The sequence below is a fragment of the Rhinopithecus bieti genome, unplaced genomic scaffold, assembly GCF_001698545.2.
Source record: "Rhinopithecus bieti isolate Rb0 unplaced genomic scaffold, ASM169854v2 scaffold_1103, whole genome shotgun sequence".
NCBI lineage: Eukaryota > Metazoa > Chordata > Mammalia > Primates > Cercopithecidae > Rhinopithecus > Rhinopithecus bieti.
The window spans coordinates 102524-123026 of record NW_016803302.1 but is presented as its reverse complement, the minus strand read 5'-3'; the positions used below and the strand labels follow the sequence as shown (position 1 = coordinate 123026).

General features: G+C 41.6%; 1 protein-coding gene across 2 annotated transcripts in view; it reads right to left on the bottom strand.

Annotated features, from left to right (window-relative positions):
• The window catches only part of GNS (glucosamine (N-acetyl)-6-sulfatase), a 50068-nt gene that overhangs the window by 23542 nt on the left and 6023 nt on the right, over positions 1 to 20503 (bottom strand). For both annotated transcript variants that reach the window (XM_017872558.1, XM_017872550.1), the window contains exons 2-9: positions 17525 to 17584; positions 12880 to 13086; positions 10803 to 10868; positions 9945 to 10043; positions 7970 to 8137; positions 5984 to 6066; positions 4456 to 4574; positions 2062 to 2165 (exon numbers count right to left, since the gene is read on the bottom strand). In XM_017872558.1, the coding sequence (XP_017728047.1) occupies positions 2062 to 2165; positions 4456 to 4574; positions 5984 to 6066; positions 7970 to 8137; positions 9945 to 10043; positions 10803 to 10868; positions 12880 to 13086; positions 17525 to 17548 (870 nt within the window). In that variant the 5' untranslated portion in view covers positions 17549 to 17584. The remainder of the gene's footprint in view (positions 1 to 2061; positions 2166 to 4455; positions 4575 to 5983; positions 6067 to 7969; positions 8138 to 9944; positions 10044 to 10802; positions 10869 to 12879; positions 13087 to 17524; positions 17585 to 20503) is intronic.

Genomic DNA, 20503 nt, shown 5'->3' with positions numbered 1-20503 from the left:
GCTCAAAAAAAAAAAAAAAAAAAAAAAATTAGCCAGGCATGGTGGTGGGCACCTATAGTCCCAGCTAGTAGGGAGGCTGAGGCAGGAGAATGGCGTGAACCCAGGAGGCAGAGCTTGCAGTGAGCTGAGATCCGGCCACTGCACTCCAGCCTGGGTGACAGACTGAGACTCCATCTCAAAAAAAAAAAAAAAAAAAAAACCAACGACAACAAAACTGATTTTGTTTTATTGCTCCTTGCCATGTGCAAGGCTCCTTGGTGTACTGTACTGGCAAAGAAGATAATAAATACTTGTTGACTGAGCTATAATGTAATGGTTAAGTATACAGACTTTGGAGCCAGACTGCCCCAGTTCAAATGCAGGGCTCTGCTGCTTTTTAGCTATGTGATCTTCAGCAAACAACTTCTCTGCTTCCGTTTTCCTCATCTGCAAAACCGGGGTAACAGTACCTCTATCTCATCAACTGTGAGGATTGAGTGAGTTGAATCAGGTAATACACTTAGAATAGCACCTGTCCCATACTAAACAATACATGTTAGCTACATTGTTGAAATGGCTTCTCAGGAACCAGACTTCATTTAGATTGCTTAGAGAAGGTGAAGTTTCTGATTTTTAACATTTAGATGGCAATGTTAACTTAAAGAAAAAAAGGAACAATTTTTTCCACAGGCAGCTGGCCGACACATTTCACTATGATCTCACTCAGCCTCCTTCCCATGTGGGCTGAGGTAGCCCTGCTCCTAAAAACAGAACATGACTGCTGACATGATCTCCTCAATCAGTTCCAGACAACAACCTCGAGAAAACACTTTTAAGATTTAATGGTCTTCCAAACTTGCTTATCTCCTTTGAAAGAGGGAGCCTGTTTAGAAGGCACTGAAATTTGTAGGGAAAGTGACTAGCTTTAGGAACGTGGGTCTTAAGAGAAAAACACAAAAGGTAATTATGAAGGCCACTTTACCCTTCCAAGAGAATTTTAACAGAACTCCATCAAAAGTGTTGTAAAAGGAAATAAGTGAAAAATAGACATTTTAAACAAGTAAACATCAAGCTCCAAAATTAAAGTACCCAATATACCCAGAAAGTCTGGCCCATTTAAAAACCCACTTAGCAATTTCAGCTTAAAGTGTGTATTTGTTCATCTTCTTTGGTCTCTCAGAACTGGGACTGACACTGAAATTGGGATATCAGAAAGGAGAGAAGACATAGCTGGTGGAGCCTGTCAATTCTTTTCTCCTGAGTGTTGGAGGACAGTATTTTGGATGAAGATGACCGCTAGGAACAAAGTGCCTCAGCATTAGGTACCATGTTTGGAAAAAGACACTGAAACCGAATGGCAATGACAACAGAACAATGTGGCATATTATGGCAGTTCTAGGGAGAGAACCAAGAAAGCAACAAAGCATTCATAAGGAAGAGCCTGGCACAGGGAAAGACTAATTCCTAGAAGACATGTTTTTGATAGCCTTATACTCAAAGCGAGGTCAGGCCAGCAGCAGACATCACCCGGGAGCTGGTCAGAAATGGAGAAGCAGAATCTGCATTTTAACCAGATCCCCAGGGGTTTCACAGAAAAGCCAGAGGAGCTCTGCTCTACAAGGCAGTGGGCCCCAAACCAGGCTGCCTCTCAGAATCACCTGTAAACTTCGAAAAGAAAAAAGGCAGATGCTGGGTCCCTATTCCAGACCAAGTGAGTCAATCACACTCTTTCTGGATATTGCCCAAGCACGTAGCATTTTCTTCTTCAGTTCTGGAGGGCAATCTTGATGTACACCCTCTTTTGAGAGTCACTGCTCCAGAACAAAGATCCAGTCTCAAAAGAGAAAGAAAAGCTACGCATCCTAATGGGACATGTACATGTGGGGTGAAAATACAGATATAGAGAGCAGTGGGAAGTTAAGGGAAAAAAAAAAAGGAATCACTATTTCCACTTAAAAGCTCTGCTGCTGCTCAGCCGTAGTGGGAAGAGGAACCGAACCCAATCTTCTCTCAGGAGGAAACATCTTATTTTCTCAGGCCAAATGTCTACCTGTCCACAGCACCAGCTTGCCAGGCACCTACCTTGCTTGTCTGATTTGGTTTGATCCCAGGCCCTCGAACCAACAGTGGAACTTTGATATCAAACTCATACAGCTGTCTCTTGTCTATTGGCAAGGAAAACTGTCCTGAAAACAAAACACACAAGGTAAAGATGGAGCCAAGACAGGGGCCTTGCTCATGTTATGTTTCACTCATTTAATCCACAGCCAACACTAAAACAACTTTGTTCTACTGATTCTGGTGTTTTAATAGAAAGCTGAAATTTGCCTAGAGACATCTCTTGTTACTACAAGGCAGGAAAACAACGAATTTATCTTCTCTAAATAAATGACTAGAAGGGACTCCCTGGCTTATGAAAGGACAAAATGAGCAAAAATAATGACAGGAAAGTATTGAAACACAAATACATAAAAAATTATGCATGCTACTCAGCCTCATCACAACTGAAGTTCACTCCAAAAACTGTAAAATAAACAAACAAAAACACCTATCCTGTGTTTCCTGAATAAACTGCATCTCAAAATAACCAAATAATTGGTAAGGGGAAGTAGTTCTCTGAGGAATTCCAGCTAATAAACACAAAAGAAAGGACAGGATTACAAAATCAACATTTTGCAGTTTCTGAGGGAATAATGAATTTAGGCAACAATCATCAATGGAATAACAGAAAAGCTCAGAGGAAGAGCTCAGGCTGAAACCACCTGACCCATCAATCACCAGCACCCCAAAAACAGTGCAGCCAGATGCCTCGGGCCTCATGACATGATGCAATAGGAAGAACACACCAGCAGGCGAGGATGCACCATCACCTGAAAATGCAAATTTCCATCAAGTTCCGAATCTAACTACCAATCTGTAAGAAATGCTGACTAGAGATGAACAAGTGAAGGCACTATATGACAGCAGTTAGCCAAATTCAGAATGTGAGACATTCTGATGGACAAAAGACCCACTTCTCCCTGTAAATTCATGGCAAATGACAAGAGTTAGGAGACACAATAACTAGAGGTAGTATGTGGACTTTGTCTGCATCTTTTTTTTTTTTTTTTTGAGATGGAATCTCGCTCTGTCACCCACGCTGGAGTGCAGTGGTATGATCTCGGCTCACTGCAACCTCCGCCTCCTGGATTCAAGCGATTCTCCTGCCTCAGCCTCCTGAGTAGCTGGGACTACAGGCATGTGCCATCACGCCTGACTAATTTTTATATTTTTAGTAGAGAAAATAGTTTTGCCATGTTGGCCACGCTGATCTGGAACTCCTGTGATCCAGACTCAGGTGATCCACCTGCCTTGGCCTCCCAAAGTGCTGGGATTATAGGTGTGAGCCACTGTGGCTGGTGGTCTGCATCTTGATACATAATAACCAGTCAGATGCATAATCTGGTGTTGAATCCTGGAGTCATGTGTATGGGAGTTGCTTCAAAACCTTCTAGCAACAAAAGAAAAACACAGGGAGAGGAGGAAGAATTCAAAAGACTGGCCTCATGCAGCTGAAAATCTAAGTCGGATAATGGGGGCTATTTTACTATTCTCTACTTTGTGTTTAAAAATATTCACGGGCCGGGCATGTGGCTCACGTCTGTACTCCTAGCACTTAGGGAGGCTGAGGTAGGCAGATTACCTGAGGTCAGGAGTTCAAGACCCGTCTGGCCAACATGGTAAAAACCCATCTCTACTAAAATACAAAAATTGGTCAGGCGTGGTGGCATGTGCCTATAGTCTCCAGTACTCGAGAGGTTGAGGCAGGAGAATCGCTTGAATCTAGGAGACGGAGGTTGCTATGAGCTGAAATCATGGCGCTACTACACACCAGCCTGGGTGAGAGAGTGAGATTCTGTCCCCCCACTGCCCCCCATCAAAAAAAAATCACAATAATGCATTAATGCCTAAGCGATCTCCTCCTATGCAAGCAAGTCTCAAGTGAATCCCATTCAAGTGGACATTTATATATGTGGAAAGAAGAAAATGTTTGCTTTTAACAACAGAAGGTCCAAGTAGAAAGCATGAAAGTCAAGGACACAGAGCTGACTCATCCTGCAGCTTTTGAAAAAAAACACAAAAACACCCAAAAAACAAATTCCATGAATGGCTAGAAAGTTTTCCCCACAAGACAACCTTCTTTTGGTCTTCCTGTCTCAAATGCCTTCCATACGGCCTGCCTCCAACCCATCAAGCTCATGCTCTGCCCCTACTCTAGAACACCATGTCATCTTGCGTGTGAAACAGCAAATAAAAAAACCTGGTTTCTCCATGTGTGAATGATGTGGTGCTCCAACTGGAGGGGTCCTGAGGGCAAGATCCTCCCTCTGGCATGTTCAGTTATAACAAGACTAGAACTCCCTGCCAGGGCTCATTGGGTGAAAAAGGAAAGACATATTCTCAAAGATCACAGCAGTACCTAACCCTGCCTCTGACCTGTGTGATAGCCATTGTCTGAGGTATAGAAGATGTAAGTGTTGTTGAGCTCCCCGGTGAACTCCAATCTCTTGACCAGTTTCTCCACAAGGTCATCAACTGAGAGGAGAGTTTGCCACCTGGATGTGAACAGAAGGTAGAAATGGGACTTCAGGGGCAATGGCTGAGGTATCACTATCTTGCCAGAAAAACAAACAAGCAAACAAAAAAAAACAACCAAAACAAAGACACCCCCATTTAAAAAAAAGAAAAAACCCAAAATACTCTCCCCCAAAACTCAAATCCCCAATCTCCATTCCCCAGACCTTCCCATTGTAAAAAACAGATTAGAAAATTCCAGAACGGCCGGGCGCGGTGGCTCACGCCTGTAATCCCAGCACTTTGCGAGGCCGAGGCGGGGCGTATCACCGAGGTTCAGGAGATCGAGACCAATCCCTGGCTAACACGTGAAACGCCCGTCCTCTACTAAAATACACAAAAAAAAATAGCTGGGCCGTAGTGGGAAGCGCGCAGTGTAGTCCCAGCTACTTGGGAGGCTGAGGCATGGAGAATGGCGTGAACCCGGGGAAGGCGGGCTTGCAGTGAGCCGAGACCGCGCCACTGCACTCCAGCCTGGGCGGCAGATGAGACTACGCCCGTCTCAAAAAAAAAAAAAAAAAGAAAATTCCAGCACATAATTTTCATTCCAAAGTTAATTGTTTCCAAAGAAATAAACTCGTTTTTAAATAACCCGTAAGCTTTACTTTTTATTGCCAATAGTGATGAGAGTAGAGACAAACAGAAGACAGAGTTGTCCATTCTCAGTACTGTGTACCACAGATTAATTCAGATAGGCCTGTGCTACAAAAAAGCTTAAGATGTTTGAACTAGGAGCTGGCAAACTATGACTCATGGGCCGAAGCTTGCCCACTGTCTGTTTTTATAAAGTTTTATTGGACCACAACCATGCTCATTTATTTACATATTACACAGGGCTGCTTTTGTGCTACAACAGCAGAGCTGAGTAGTTGTGACAGAATGTATGACCTGCAAGCCTATTAATATTTACTATCTGCCCCTTTACAGAAAGTTTGCTTATCCCTGGTCTACACTAAACACTTCCTAAGAGAAAGTAATGGATTTTTAAAAATTGAATTAAGATAATTTCTTAAAAATTCCAAACGGCAAGGGCAAATATTTTGATCTTGTCTAAGCTTTTGGGTCATTTGTCACAGATGACAATGGGTGCTCTCAACCAAGAAACCTTTTCTTTAAAGCAGAAGAAAAAAATTCTACGACATGGTTCAAGTTTGCAATACTTTTGCCAAGTCCTAAAAATGGGCAGTCTAACTAGTACTGGGGTCCAAAGGCCACCTCACTGAGTGTAAAGGAATGTCTCAGCTTCTGGTGCCCCATTGAAGCCTCTCTCCCACTGACCTGCTTCCCTCTGTTTTTGTTTCAGAGACAACAATGTGGTGGTCCCCTCTTCATGAGCTGATTTGTAGAGTCCTTAAAACAACTCAGATTGTTATGTAGCAGCAGCTCTTACCTTTTCCTAAATGCATTATCTAAAAACTGTATTGAAGAATTAGTCATTGGAGTCTTGGCTTGCCTAATTAACCAGTGCTTGTTCTAAAATTTAGAAGAAAAAAATGTTAACACCACAGTCAAACAAACTACTGGATTACTAGAGTAGATAATAAATAGAATCATTTCACTCATACTTCAGCAAGAATGAACTAATTGGAACCTGCTTAAGCAACTTCAGCCCTTCTCTCCCTTCCTGCGTTCCTAAAATAGAAATTTCTGCAGATTAACTCAATCTCTCATTCTTCAGCTTCCCAGCACCTCCCAAACCATAAAAGGTCTTGGCTCCTCTGTTAGCAGCATTAAGAAATTTTAGAGGATGTCACTGGGAAACTACTGGCTAAAACGAGATTACATTTACAACTCTGATTGTATGTCTTTGGTCTATTACAATTACAAAATGGGCAAGTAACTTTACCCTTTCTCTAAGTTGCTTTTTTTGAGACAGAGGTGGAGGTGGCATTGAGCCAAGATCGCACCACTGCACTCCAGCCCAAGGCCAAGCTGGAGTGCAGTGGGGCCCATCTCGGCTCACTGCAACCTGTGCCTCCCAGATTCATGTGATTTTCATGCCTCAGCCACGCGAGTAGCTGGGATTACAGGCGTGCACTATGTCTGTCTAATTTTTGTATTTTCAGTAGAGATGGGGTTTCATCATGTTCGCCAGGCTGGTCTTGAACTCCTGGCCTCAAGTGATCCTCTTGCCTTGGCCTCCCAAAGTGCTGGGATTACAAGCATAAGCCACCGCACCTGGTCTGCCTTCCTCTAAGTTTTGCCTAGCCAAGATGTCAGTCACCCTAGATCCTAAGGAAAAATCTTATTACAGCAATTTCCTAAAACTTCAAGTCTAAATCTGGAGGGCCCTCCCATTTAAACAAAAACATCCCCATATACTATTCTCTCTTCTCTATTTGTAAAACCCTAAGCCACCATATCTCAAACTATGCTCCTCAAAGTGTTATTAAGTTTGGGAAATGCTATATAGCATATCCTCCTGCTAGAAATTCACATTTGATCATGAATAACTCTGAGAAGTCCTGCAGCGGAGTGACTTATTTAACTCAAACTTTCCAAACTTACTTGACCATGGGAACTTTTTATTAACTTCTTTTGGAACACAGATTGCGAATGGTCCTCTAATTTAAAACCCAGTTCACTCAGCTTTGAAATTGTATTTAACAAGCACTTGCCCATAACGTGCCAGGCAATATGCTAATTGTTTCTATGTACTTGAATTCATACAGTAGTTCGTAAGGGATCAAGAGCTCCCACTTCACATGAAAAAATGCAGTTAAGCATTGTCCTCATGGTCAGAACTGTGCTAGAAAGTGGTAGTTCTGAGTTTGACTTTATGACTCCTTCTTTCTATAACCTTACAAGCAATTACAATTTCTGGATAACAGACCTGAGGCAATGGAGGCCTTCCGTCTTTGAACCACGGAACTGTCTATACACCAAGCCAAGGGAAGTATAAGTAATTGGCACATGAGGCAAACATATGGGTTGCTGTGGCTTTTAATCATGTCACCTGGTTCATTTTTCCATTCAACTTCCCTTTCCATCCATATTGCTCTGTGCCACCTCTTCTTCCCATGCCTCAAAGGCTAGTGAGGGCCACCAGGAGGCTGGTGCAGTCCCGGCTATGCCAGGAGGGAGGAGAGCCTGCACAGAGGTTACCAGGGGAGCCTGAGTGATATGCCTGTAAATTGGGAAAGATGGCATTCTTTACCATTCCCTGTCAACTCTCCAGCTGCTCACTGGATGTGTAGTAGGAACTTTATCTGTACTTGCAATGCAAGTATACTACTGGTTGTAATAGGGACAGATGCAATTACCTCTAAAACATTGTGAAGAAAAACCCACTGCATGGCTCAAAGGCTTCCTGACAAGTATATCATATAGTTAATTATACTGAGTACGGCTGAATACAAGGGATGGGGGAAGCTACCGTTCCATGGATGTTGAAGTTCTTGTTTCTTGGTGCAAAGACATTCTGGAAGGCCTTCTGGTACTGAGGTGCAGCTGTCCAAGGCGAATGAGGCGCTGGAGTGGCGATCATCATGAAGAAGGGCTCAAAGTTGGACTTGTAGTCCAGAAAGTCCAAGGAGACATTAGCCTGACACATAAAAAGATTTGTCATCTCCTATCTTACCCAACAGATGAGTATTTAATAGATAAACGTCTTCTGGTGAGCAGACAGCACAGGGTCTTACTAGCTTTTAAGCAATCTTAGCACATGATCTCATGTCATAGCCATTTGCAAGCATATTGTTGGAATAAATATATTTGGTTTTTAGGCAATACTTTAAAGACTGAGAAGCATACCAACATAAGAAGGCAATGAAGATCTTGATGATTTTATATGACCTAGAAATCATGTCTCCCACAAAGAAGGAAACAGTAACTTGGCCATTTTAGTATTAACTTACACTAATGGAGATTATGGTATCTACATGTGATGCCTTAAAGGATGTAAAAAGAGAGTCAACTTAAAACAGTGGGAAAGGTAGATTAAGTTACCTTAACCTTATGAAAATATGTAGAAAGTAGATGTCATAAATTATGCACTGAAGTAGTTAAGCGAATAACATTAGATTCAAATACATCCCACTAGGGCTTTAATACAAAGACTTACATTTTTCCTTTGCTTATCAGAAGATACTTTATGAAAATGAAAGCATGCAGGCCAGGCGCGGTGGCTCAAGCCTGTAATCCCAGCACTTCGGGAGGCCGAGACGGGCGGATCATGAGGTCAGGAGTTCGAGACCATCCTGGCCAACACGGTGAAACCCCATCTCTACTAAAAAATACAAAAGCTAGCCGGGCGAGGTGGCTGGCGCCTGTAGTCCCAGCTACTCAGGAGGCTGAGGCAGGAGAATGGCGTAAACCTGGGAGGCGGAGCTTGCAGTGAGCTGAGATCTGGCCACTGCACTCCAGCCCGGGCGACAGAGAGAGACTCCGTCTCAAAAAAAAAAAAAGAAAATGAAAGCATGCTACATATATATTGTTTTTCATTGTTCTGAAGTAATTTCATTTATTCCCAACACTAACTCAAAAGATACTGACTGTATCTATCTCCTATAACCCCTCCATCTACCTTTCACTCCAGTCCTATCAGCTTCCTTGTGGTTTCTCAAATATGCCAGGTACACTCCTGCCTCAGGGCCCTCCCACTTACTGTTCCCTGACTCTGTAGCACTCTTCCCCGGATCTGCACAGCTCATTCTCACCTACTTCGAGTTTCTGCTTAAATGTTATCTAAGTAACCTCATACCCTAACTTATTTCTCTAACTGATCACCAGCTAATGACACAACACATAAGACTGTGTGTGTGTAAGTAAAATTACCTTCCACAGAATCAGGGACTTTGTTTCATTTACTGCTGGATACTGGCTACACTAGGTGCTGAACTATTGAGTGAATGAATATATAATACTATGGAAGACTGTCGTTAGAAATGCCTCAGAATAGGGAAGTCCCAATTTAACCTGCTTTCAGTAATTTTTATATATAAATACCCAATGCCCATATAAATCCAGTATCCCTATCCCTCCCATCCTCATAATGGGGCCTGTGAAGCTGCCATCTTGTAGCTTGTGAGTAAAACTGGGGTCAAGAGTACGTACCCTTACAAAGTAAAACCTCTACAAAGTAATCTCTATAGTCGACGAGATTAACCTTTGGAAAAGGGATTTGTTGCTGGAATTTCAAGAGCATTAGATCTGAGCCTGGCTTATACACAAAGAAAACACCCTCAGGAGTTTGTAATCAGCTGGAAATACTCTTGGGCAGTTAGACCAGGTTACTGTGCATTTATATTACCCAACACAAACAAATACGATTATAGGTTTTCTAGGCAGAGTCTTCAATCAAATGTGAGCCAACCCTGTAAGGACAGAGCCACAGGGCTTCTGCAACTCACCAAAACATCTGTCAGGTAGTCCACGCTATAGTTTTCACCATGCTTCCGTGGCTTCCCATTGATAGACAGGGTGTAATTATAATACTTAGAATTCTTTTCCTATTAAAGAGAGGAAAGTCAAATTTGTTACGAGGTCAGTGCACAAAGTAGAAGTCTGAATCCATGCTGGGCTAAATTATACTCTGAACAGCGATAAGACATTAAAAAGATAATTACTCAAGTCAATACTGAATTGGATTTTTTGACTAGGGTTTTATTAAAGACAAGCATAGTTTCAATTATACATTCTAGTTAAAAAGCCAGAAGTAGATCAGGTAGAAAGCAAACTACTTTGCTAAACCATGTACAATGCAGGAAAAACATCCCAGAAAGGACTGACTCACAAGTCAATAGACGTTTTTTTGTTTTGTTTTGTTTTGTTTTGTTTTTTTAAATACGAGACTGGGTCTCTCTCTGATGCCCAGACTGGAATGCAGTGGTACAATCATAGCTCACTGCAGCCTCAAATTCCTAAGCTCAAGTGATCTTCTTGCTTCAGCTTCCTGAGCAGCTAGGACTACAGGCACATGCCACCACATCTAGCTAATTTTGAAATTTTTTGTTGAGATGGGGGTCTTGCCATTTTGCCCAGGCTGGTCTCGAACTCCTGAACTCAAGAGATCCTCCTGTCTCTGCCTCCCAAAGTGTTGGGATTCTAGGCATGAGCCACTACACCTGGCCACAAGTCAATACATTTTAAGGTTTTAAAATGACTGATTGTAATAGCAAATAAAGTTATGTCAATATCAGAGCTAAATTAAACATATTCTGCATCTGTAGGGCTGTATATAATTGTCACTGACTTCAATAATCACTTACCAAGGCATACCAGTAACTCCAACCCAGAGGAACGTGTTCTAGTCCACCTGCATCTGGGGCTCCGTACTGAAAAGCAAGACAAGTAGGGACAGTTACAAGTCCTTAGATATGACCAGACCAGAAAGAAACAGGAAATTTTAGAATCTTTTTAGACCAGTGCCTGAAACACAGTAGGTACCTAATTTTCCCAAACAGACACTAGTCAAAAATAAACTCTAATAATCCTAGGAACTTCTACAGCCAGAGTTGGCAAACTACAGCCAGTGAGCCAAATCTGGCCTGATGACTTCTGTACGAACAGCAAGCTAAGAATTTGTTTTAACAATTTTCAAATATAAAAGTTAATCAAAATAAGAATATTTTGTGAAATGTGACAATTATATAAATTCAAATTTTAATAATGATAAAGAGTTTTATTGGAAGACAGCCACATTCCTTCACATAGTTTAGTGTCTGTGGCTGCTTTCACACTACAATGGCAGAGCTAAATAGTAGCAACAGAGACATATGGCCTGCAAGGCCTGAAATGTTTACTATCTGACCTACTACAGAAAAAGTCCACACAGCCTACTCCACGCAGCCTATTCATGGGGTGAATGCTGACCTGCTGATACCATAGACTGAAAAGTCCAATTGACCCTAAGTAGTTCAAATAATCAGACTATGAGCTATCGACTTATTATACATTGAACATCCCAAATCTGAAAATCTAAAACTTTTTGAGTGCCAACATGACACTCAAAGGAAATGTTCACTGGAGCACTTCACATTTTCAGATTTGGACTGTTTCAGATTCGGACTGTTCAATATCATGCAAATATTTCAAAATCCAAAAAATCTGAAACGCAAAATACTTCTGATCCCAAGCATTTTGGATAAGGGATAATCTGTATTTCAGTTGCCTGCAGATGAAACCCACTTTTCGAGCTTGATTTATCTGATGAGATGAATAAAATAAAGAAACCACAGAATTATCCCCCTTTACCCTTTCAAGGTTTAATGCCATCCACTTAAGGCAGAATTTAATCCCTGAAAACAAAATCTTTCTACTTTAACGGGCTCTTAATTTTATATACACATCAGATGTCCTTCAACATGCAAAGCAGTGTAAGCTGTCTTTATGACCCATAGCCCCAACCAAATGACCCAGTATCCACAGTTCCTAGTTCTCATGATCCTTTTCAAACTGACTCATCTTCCTGCAGACTCACAAGGTTGCAGATTCCCCCAATTATTGGGGGGAGGGGAGAATTAACAGAAAATCCAGATCAGATATTAAGATCTCTAGCAACTACAGATAAAGAGTATAAGTACATTTTCTCTTTGTCTTGAACCCCCAGTTTAACTGTAAGAGCTAACCCCAAACATTCTCAAACAAACAATTTCCTTTAAGCTTGGATTCTGGGTAACAGCTAAGGCCAATGTGTGAATGTGGGCACATGGAATCTAGCCTTGACAGGTCACCAGGGGGTATCCCTCCATCTAGGTCTACAAGGCTGGTATACCAGCTGCTGGCCATACACTTTAATGACCTGCAGGACCCTGACTCTGGGTACTTCATCACTAATCTCTCCACATTTTATTGCCACTTTTCACATTAGAAAATGAGTTAAACATTAAGTTGTTATAAATCAGAGAAGATTCTAAAAATCTGAGGAAAGATTCTAAGATGAAAAATGTCTTCAGTTAGATACTGTTAACAGGGAATGGAAACAAAGATACCATGACAGCCACATGACAAACAGAATTCCTGAGGAAAAAGGAAAGACGCATCAGACAGCAGGACTCTTAGGACAATTTTTAAATACATGCTCCTGGGACTACTGAAAGGAAGAACAAGTACCCACATCATATAAATACACTGTACTTACCCAAATCATGTAAATATGTACATGTGTACTTATATGAACATATTTACATTATGTGGGTACTTGTTCTTGCTTAACAGGCAGATTCACAGAAAACAACGTACACCAAGAAATCCTTTAACATTTTTGATACTAATAATAAAATTAACATGAATTATATTCACATTTTAAAAGCCATTATAAAAAAAGAAAGAGATCATTCAACATACCTCATTTAAGTATTTCCCTGCAAAAAAGGTCTGATAACCACACATTGATCTGAGAATTGCTGGGAAAGTATTTGGTTCTTGGATCTTCTGCCAGGACTTACTACTGCAGTTCCCTTCTAGAGTGTTGTTCACAACATGATGATTATGTGGGTACTTTCCTGTCAGGATACTGGCTCTGCTGGGGCAGCAGAGAGCACTTGGCACATACTACAAAGGAAAGGAAGCAAAAAGGACAAAGTCACACAAGAAAGATGAACTTCTCATCATTGCTAAAGAGGGTAAAGAAAAGCTCCTTAATACTCTAATTTCAAATATGTAGTTTCTCATGGAATATATGTATTTTTTTCTACACGACACACTTGAGGGCTGCTTTAAGTCACATAGTGGAGACATCAAAGCAGATAAAACAAACTGAGAATACAGATTTCTTTTTCAAGTGGCTTCTTTCTGCAGGATAACAGTAATTCTAGTCTCATCTGCCATAGAGTTTTTTTTTTTGTTTTGTGGTTTTTTTTTTTCGAGGCAAGGTCTCACTCTGTTACCCAGGCTGGAGTGCAGTGGCACAAGCACAGCTCACTGCAGCCTCGACTTCCTGGCGCAAGTGATCCTCCCAAACAGCTTGGAGTACAGGCACTTGCCACTACTCCTGGCTTTTTTTTTTTTTTTCATTTTTTTATTTGTAGAGATAACGTTCTTCCTATGTTGTCCAGGCTCATCTAAAACTCCCGGATTCAAGTGATCCCTCCACCCTGGCCTCCCAAAGTGCTGGGCTTACAGGTGTGAGCCACTGCACCCAGCCAGAAATAATATTTATACACAAGGAGCACAGCATGGTGAGAGACGGGTCTTAACCAAAGATAGAATACTATTGGGATCTAATTGAGACACAGTGGTTCATTTGCAGGCTGATCTGCAGCTTTACACTTTTCCTGTATCACTTTATACACTGGACACAGACTTTTTTCCCTACTGTAATTATATTTCCATTAGCTACTGTCAGCAACAGACTTTCCCCATTCTACCCAATCATGTTGGTACACATCACCCAGCCACTTCACAGAAAGGTAATACTAGCTTACACTTGGACCAGCAGAGAAGGAATGGGCATTTGAGCACAGACTCATGCCAAAATTGGGTATTATCCTTTTAATACTAGCAAGCCTTTTTGCCTTTCAAATTCGATTTGACATTTTAAAATAACAGTGAGGACGAACATCCTCCACAGGTCCTGACCGACTGTGTTTATGTGTTCATATGCTTTGCTCATTTTTTTCCTCCAGGGCTGTTGGCCTCTTGTTACACATAAGATTTAAGTTAATGGGCCGGGCGTGGTGGCCCAAGCCTGTAAACTGCATTGGAGAGGCCGAGTGGCCGGATCACGAGTCGGTCGAGGAGATCGGACATCCTGGGCTAACACCTGTGAAACCCGTCTCTACTGAAAAATACAAAAATGTAGCCGGGCAGCGGTGCGGCGCTGTTTAGGTCCCAGCTACTCGGGAGGCATGAGGCAGGAGGGAATGGCGTAAACCCGGGAGGCGGAGCTTGCAGTCGAGCTGAGATCTGGACCACTGCACTCCAGTCCGGGCGACAGAGCGAGAACTCGCGCTCAACGAGACTCCGCCTGAAAAAAAAAAAAAAAAAAAAAAAAGATTTAAGTTAATGAAGAATTCAGTCATGATACAAATACTTCCCATTTTTACTTTTGCCTTTTAGTTATTAGATGTTTGACTTCTTAAGTTTAAATTGGCAACTCTTAACTTTCCCTTTTTGCTTTCTGATCAATTTTATAGCCAGTACACGGTTTATCTTAATACACATTTTAGCATCTGGCAGAGCAATTTCTTTTTTTTGAGACAGTCTTACTCTGTCTCTCCGGATGGAGTACAGTGGTGTGATCTCAGCTCACTGCAACCTCCGCCACCTCAGGGTTAAGCAATCCTCCCACCCCAACTTACCAAAGTAGATGGGACCACAGACGGACACCACTGTATTTTGTTGTTGTTGTTTTGAGACGGAGTTTCACTCGTCGCCCAGGCTGGAGTGCAGTGGCACAATCTCAGCTCACTGCAACCTCCACCTCCTGGGTTCAAGCAATTCTCCTGCCTCACCCTCCTGAGTAGCTGGGCTTATAGGTGCCCGCCACCACACGCCTGGCTAATTTTTTATATTTTTAGTAGAGATGGGGTTTCACCATGTTGGGCAGGCTGGTCTTGAACTCCTGACCTCAGGTGATCCGCCCGCCTAGGCCTCCCAAAGTGCTGAGGTTACAGGTTTGAGCCACCATGCCCGGCCCAATGCCCAGATATTTTTAAGTATTTTTAGTAGATATAGGATCTTGCCATGTTGCCCAGGCTGGTCTCAAACTCCTGGGTTCAAACAATCCACCTGCCTCAGCCTCCTAACGTGCTGGGATTATAAGTGTGAGCCACTGTAATTTTTTTTTTTAAATTACTTTGATTATTCTCATCTGTTTATTATTCCAGATGACTTTTGGAATCATTTGAGTCTAAAACAATCTTGTTAGGATTACAACTAGAATAAACATTTTATTATATAATATTGTGTCTTAGTTGAGCACAGTGGCTCACACCTGTAATCCCAGCTATTTGGGAAGCTGAAGCAGAGAATCACTTGAGGCCAGGAGTTTGAGACCAGCCTGAGCAATACAGTGAGACCCTATTTCTAAAAAAAAGTGGAAAAAAATTAGGCGAGTGCGGTGATGCATGCCTGTAGTCCCAGTTACTTGGGAAGCTGAGGCGGGAGGATTGTCTGAACCCAGCAGTTTGAGTTCAGGTCTTCAGTGAGCTATGCCACTGCACTCCAACATGGGCGATAGAGTGAGACCCTGTCTCAAAAAAAAAAAAAAAAAGAAAAAAGAAAAGAAATGTATATAAAATGATGTGCATATCTATGTATCAAATATTTTTTATCTTACCACTCACATCTTTTGTAACTTACATAGGTCATAGCCATTTCTGGCCCCAACCAGTTACTCTTAGAGAGTTTATAAATTATAAATGAGGTCGGGCATGGTGGTTCACACCTGTAATCCCAGCACTTTGGGAGGCCGAGATGGGAGGATCACTTGAGCTCAGGAGTTCCAGACCAGCCTGGGCTACATACTGAGTGAGACCTTTTCTCTACCTTTATATAAAATAAAAATAAATAATTATGAATATTTTGTCTCCCACCTTCTATTTTCTAACTGATTACATGGAAGAAAAAAAAATTTATTTTTTCATTTTATCTTGAATTCTAGTGATTTTAAAGGGTTTTCAATAATTCTCCTGTGTTTCTAGATAGAAAATCCAAACAATCAGAAATAATTTTCCAATATTTTACCTCTTATTTCCATAAGACTTATGACAATGACTAGTCGGAACAACATTAAATGGAGCACTTGTTTCATCCCTAACAGCAATGCCCTGAGTCTTTTACCTTATGTATTTGAAATAGTCATCATAGTCAGGATGTATTCTTACAATAGCTTAATACATTACCAGGAAAGAATGCTAAAATTTCAGAGTATTTTCTAGTATCTATTGGGAAGAACATTAAATTTTTCTTCTTTCAATTACTTGTATCATGTTGGTAGACATATAATAAGCAACACCATGTAGTATATACCATAAGAAGTCAGGCATTGGCCGGGCGCAATGGCTCATGCCTGTAATCCCAGCACTCTGGGAGGCCACGAGGTCAGGAGATCGAGACCATCCTGGCTAACACAGTGAAACCCCATCTCTACTAAAAAAAAATATAAAAAGTTGGCCGGGTGTGGTGGCAGGCGCCTGTAGTCCCAGCTACTCGGGAGGCTGAGGCAGGAGAGTGGCATGAACCCGGGAAGCGGAGCTTGCAGTGAGCTGAGATCGTGCCACTGCACTCTAGCCTGGGCAACAAAGCGAGACTCCATCTCAAAAAAGAAAAAAAAGAAAAAGAAAAAGAAAAGAACTCGGGCACTGACAGAAGTGCTCTACACCTATTAACTCAACCTCACAACAACTCTGAAAAAGATTTTGGTACTCCCTTTTATAAATGGGGAGGAAAAGGGCCAGAGAGGTTAGTTTGTCCAAGGTCACACTGCTAGAAAAGAGGCAGAGAGGGTATTCCAGACTAGGCGGTCTGGCTCCAGAGTCTGAGCACTTAAACTTAACACTATGCTACTATTCAAAGGATTTCCTGATAGTAAGCTACCCTTACATTCCTAGACTACCATGCACTTGGTTATGTACACGGTTCTTGAAAATGAATTGATATTTTATTTTGAATTTCTGCATCTATATGGGTGTGTGTTGCTATTTGTCAGTTTTGGCTATCAGGGTTAATTGGGTTTTTACCATGGAAAAGTTTACACAGCATACATATATCTTGATTTTTTTATAATCCATTTTCAAACCTCAAATGGTGAGGTTTAAAATAAAATTCTCTAGTTCTGAGACTGGCTTAGAAATATCTGCAATTCATCTTCAATTGATAAGAGGTAATATTTCAATGAAAAGAGTTTATATAACATTAAATAAATCCTTCAAATCAGGCATTTAACAAGGAAAAAACCATATAGATCATACCAGATTCCTGAGAAGAGCATTTCTTCTTAGAATACAAACAGTTAAATTAACAAAATTGAATTAGCTTTCAAACTTACAGCGCTGGAAAAAGTCATCCCCATCTCTCCGATGAGAGCTTTGGTTTTCTTCAGTGGTGTCTGTAAAAGTAAGTAATTATCCATTAAACAATTTCTTCCAATAAATTGAGACACACAGGCCAGAATTCCTGTTTGGTTACATCTTACTCCATCTTTTATTCCCAAATGGTCAGCTCTAAGCAACAGCCAAAGACAGTCCTGTATGATTCTAGAGACAGGTTTGGTTCCAGCCAGCTCCATCCTGTGTAAAAGTGCAGGAGGTCAAAATGCTTGCAGGAAGGGAAAGTTCAGTCAATGGCAATAACATCTTTGTGCCCTTATTAGTCATCTGCCCCCAGATGAGGCAGATAGGGCAGACCTACTTCCATGAATTAATCTTTAGAAGTAGGATGTGGGAAATGATATACAAAGGGAAACTTCCGCCCTATAGAACAGAAGTAAGACAACAGTTGGACTCTGAAAGCCAGACAAGGCCCCAGGGCTCAGAGACTGATTCAAACCTCACACACTCAGTGGTGGAGGTCAGATGCACACTGTTCAACTACCAGCTACTGTTGTCTGCATAGACCCACCAGCACCTCAGGATAAGGACTTGAACCAGGTGGTAAGCAGGTGTACACAGAACACTGTCAGGCAAAAGGCTACTCAGAAACTACTTTATGTCCTGCTTTTCATCTTTTGTTCAAAATCTAAGATCCTTACAAGTACAGAGACAATTAACTTCCCCCTAGAGTGAGGACAAACGTATGAAGACAGTCATTTAAATACGAATAAAAGGAACAGTAATATTCTTCAGATTCCAGACAACAAAAAGTACCATTGAAGAGGTCATTTTAGTTGTAATGGGAGTCAGTTCATGATGATTCTGAGATACCTTTGAAACCTAAGACCATACTGAATGCAGTTTTAAGTATATTCTGTTGTGAAATAATTCCTTAAAGATCGCTCATCTAAATATATAAGTAGGTTAACACAAGCCTCATTTTTAATAATGTATAAATTACTTTTCACCATTGTTTTATATAAATACAAAACCTATGGAATCCATAAACTCAAAAGGATGAGGATTCTAACTTATCCAAAAAAAGCTCTGATAATTTCACGAGTAGATTCAGAAGAGGCTGCCAAGAGACGCTAGAGATGCAGAAGATCTTCGCCAACCTTCCGAAGCAAAGTCATCAACCATACTCTCCTCAAAGCCATCACTGGGTACCATCCTCAGGAAAAGAATACTGGGCTTAATGAGACACTGGCTTGATAAAAAAAATCCTGAGTTACTATGAGGACATTCGAAGATGAAATGAAGATTCAAAGAGTAAGTGGAGAAAAGGACCAGAGTTGACTGTATAGGATTTAATTGTCAAACGGATAAATATGTAAAACTATGAAAGAATATCTGATTTACAGTAATATTGTGTAATAACATTTATTAAACACAATGTGTGCCAGGTATTAATCTAGGCAGTGGTGGACAGAGGATAGTCCTTGCCCTCATGATCCCTGCACTCTCGGGGACTTAAAACAACTAACAGGTAAACAATCAGTCATTTCAGGTGGTGATAAGTGCTGTGAAGAGAATAAACCAGGATGATGTGATTGCACCTGGTGGGAGGAAAGGGGAACTACTTTAGATGGGTGGTCAGGAAAGGCCTCTCTTTCAGGAGGTAACTCGTCCGCAGAGCCAAGCGATGAGGAGTCAGTAACGCAAAGATTCAGAAGAGGTTTCAGGCTGGGTATATAGCAAGTACAAGGGCTGCCAGAGGAAGGAGAGAGGCACCTGGGAAGAAACAGAGAAGCCAGTGTGGTGATGGAAGCAGCTTAGGGAGGAGAAGGGAGAGTGAGGTAAGATGAGGTCAGAGAGGTAGGCAGGAGTCAGTGATGCAGGGCCGCATAGGAATTTAGACTTCAGGCCCGGTGCAGTGGCTCACGCCTGTTATCCCAGCACTTTAGAAGGCAGAGGCAGGAGGACTGTTTGAGGCCAGGAGTTTGAGACCAGCCTGGACAACATAGCAAGACCCTGGCTCTACAAAAAATACAAAAATTAGCTGGGCATAGTAGTGCGTGCCTGTAGTCCCAGTTACTTGGGAGGCTGAGGTGGGAGGATTGCTTGTGCCCGGAAGTTCGAGGCTATAGTGAGCTATGACTGCACCACTGCAATCTAGCCTAGGCAAGAAGAGTGAGACCTTGTCTCAAAAAAAAGTTATTAACTGTCATCTTTATACTGCTAACAATAGTACAAGAGATAATCTGTGCTTAATTGAAAAAGTCCCACACAAGAAACCATACTGTACCCAAAATATGTATGTGTCTCTATGCAAACTAGAATGAAAAATGAATCCTTAAGAGCTAGGCAAAGACAGCGGCTGATCAAGTTAAGGTCACGCAAGAGTCTTTAAACAGTAGCCAACTTCATGTCCTCATGTGGGCAAACATGTTTCTCTGCTCACCCCAAGCAGAATCCTTTTCATTAAAACCCTAAAGAATCATTTACTTTCCTGGTTCCATGTATAGTTGTTCTGAAACGACAATTCTGATAATTTTGTGGCTAAAAATGGAAATTGTTTTGCTTTCAATGAAGTAATGACATATTTATTCTTCCCCGGCCCAGCACAGTGGCTCACACCTGTAATCCCACCACTTTGGGAGGCTGAAGTGGGCAGATCACTTGAGGTCAGGAGTTCGAGACCAGCCTGGCCAATGGTGAAACCCCATCTCTACCAGAAATACAAAAATTAGCCGGGCATGGTGGTGGGTGCCTATAAACCCAGCTACTCCGGAGGCTGAGACAGGGGAATCGCTTGAACCCAGGAGACAGAGGTTGCAGTGGGCTGAGATGGCGCCACTGCACGCCAACCTGGGTGACAGAGCAAGACTCCATCTCAAAAAAAAAAAAAAATTCTTCCCCTACCCTTCATCAGTTTCTTCCATCACTTGCCTGAGGTTTTGGCCAAATGTCACTTTTTTCTTTTTTTTTTTTTT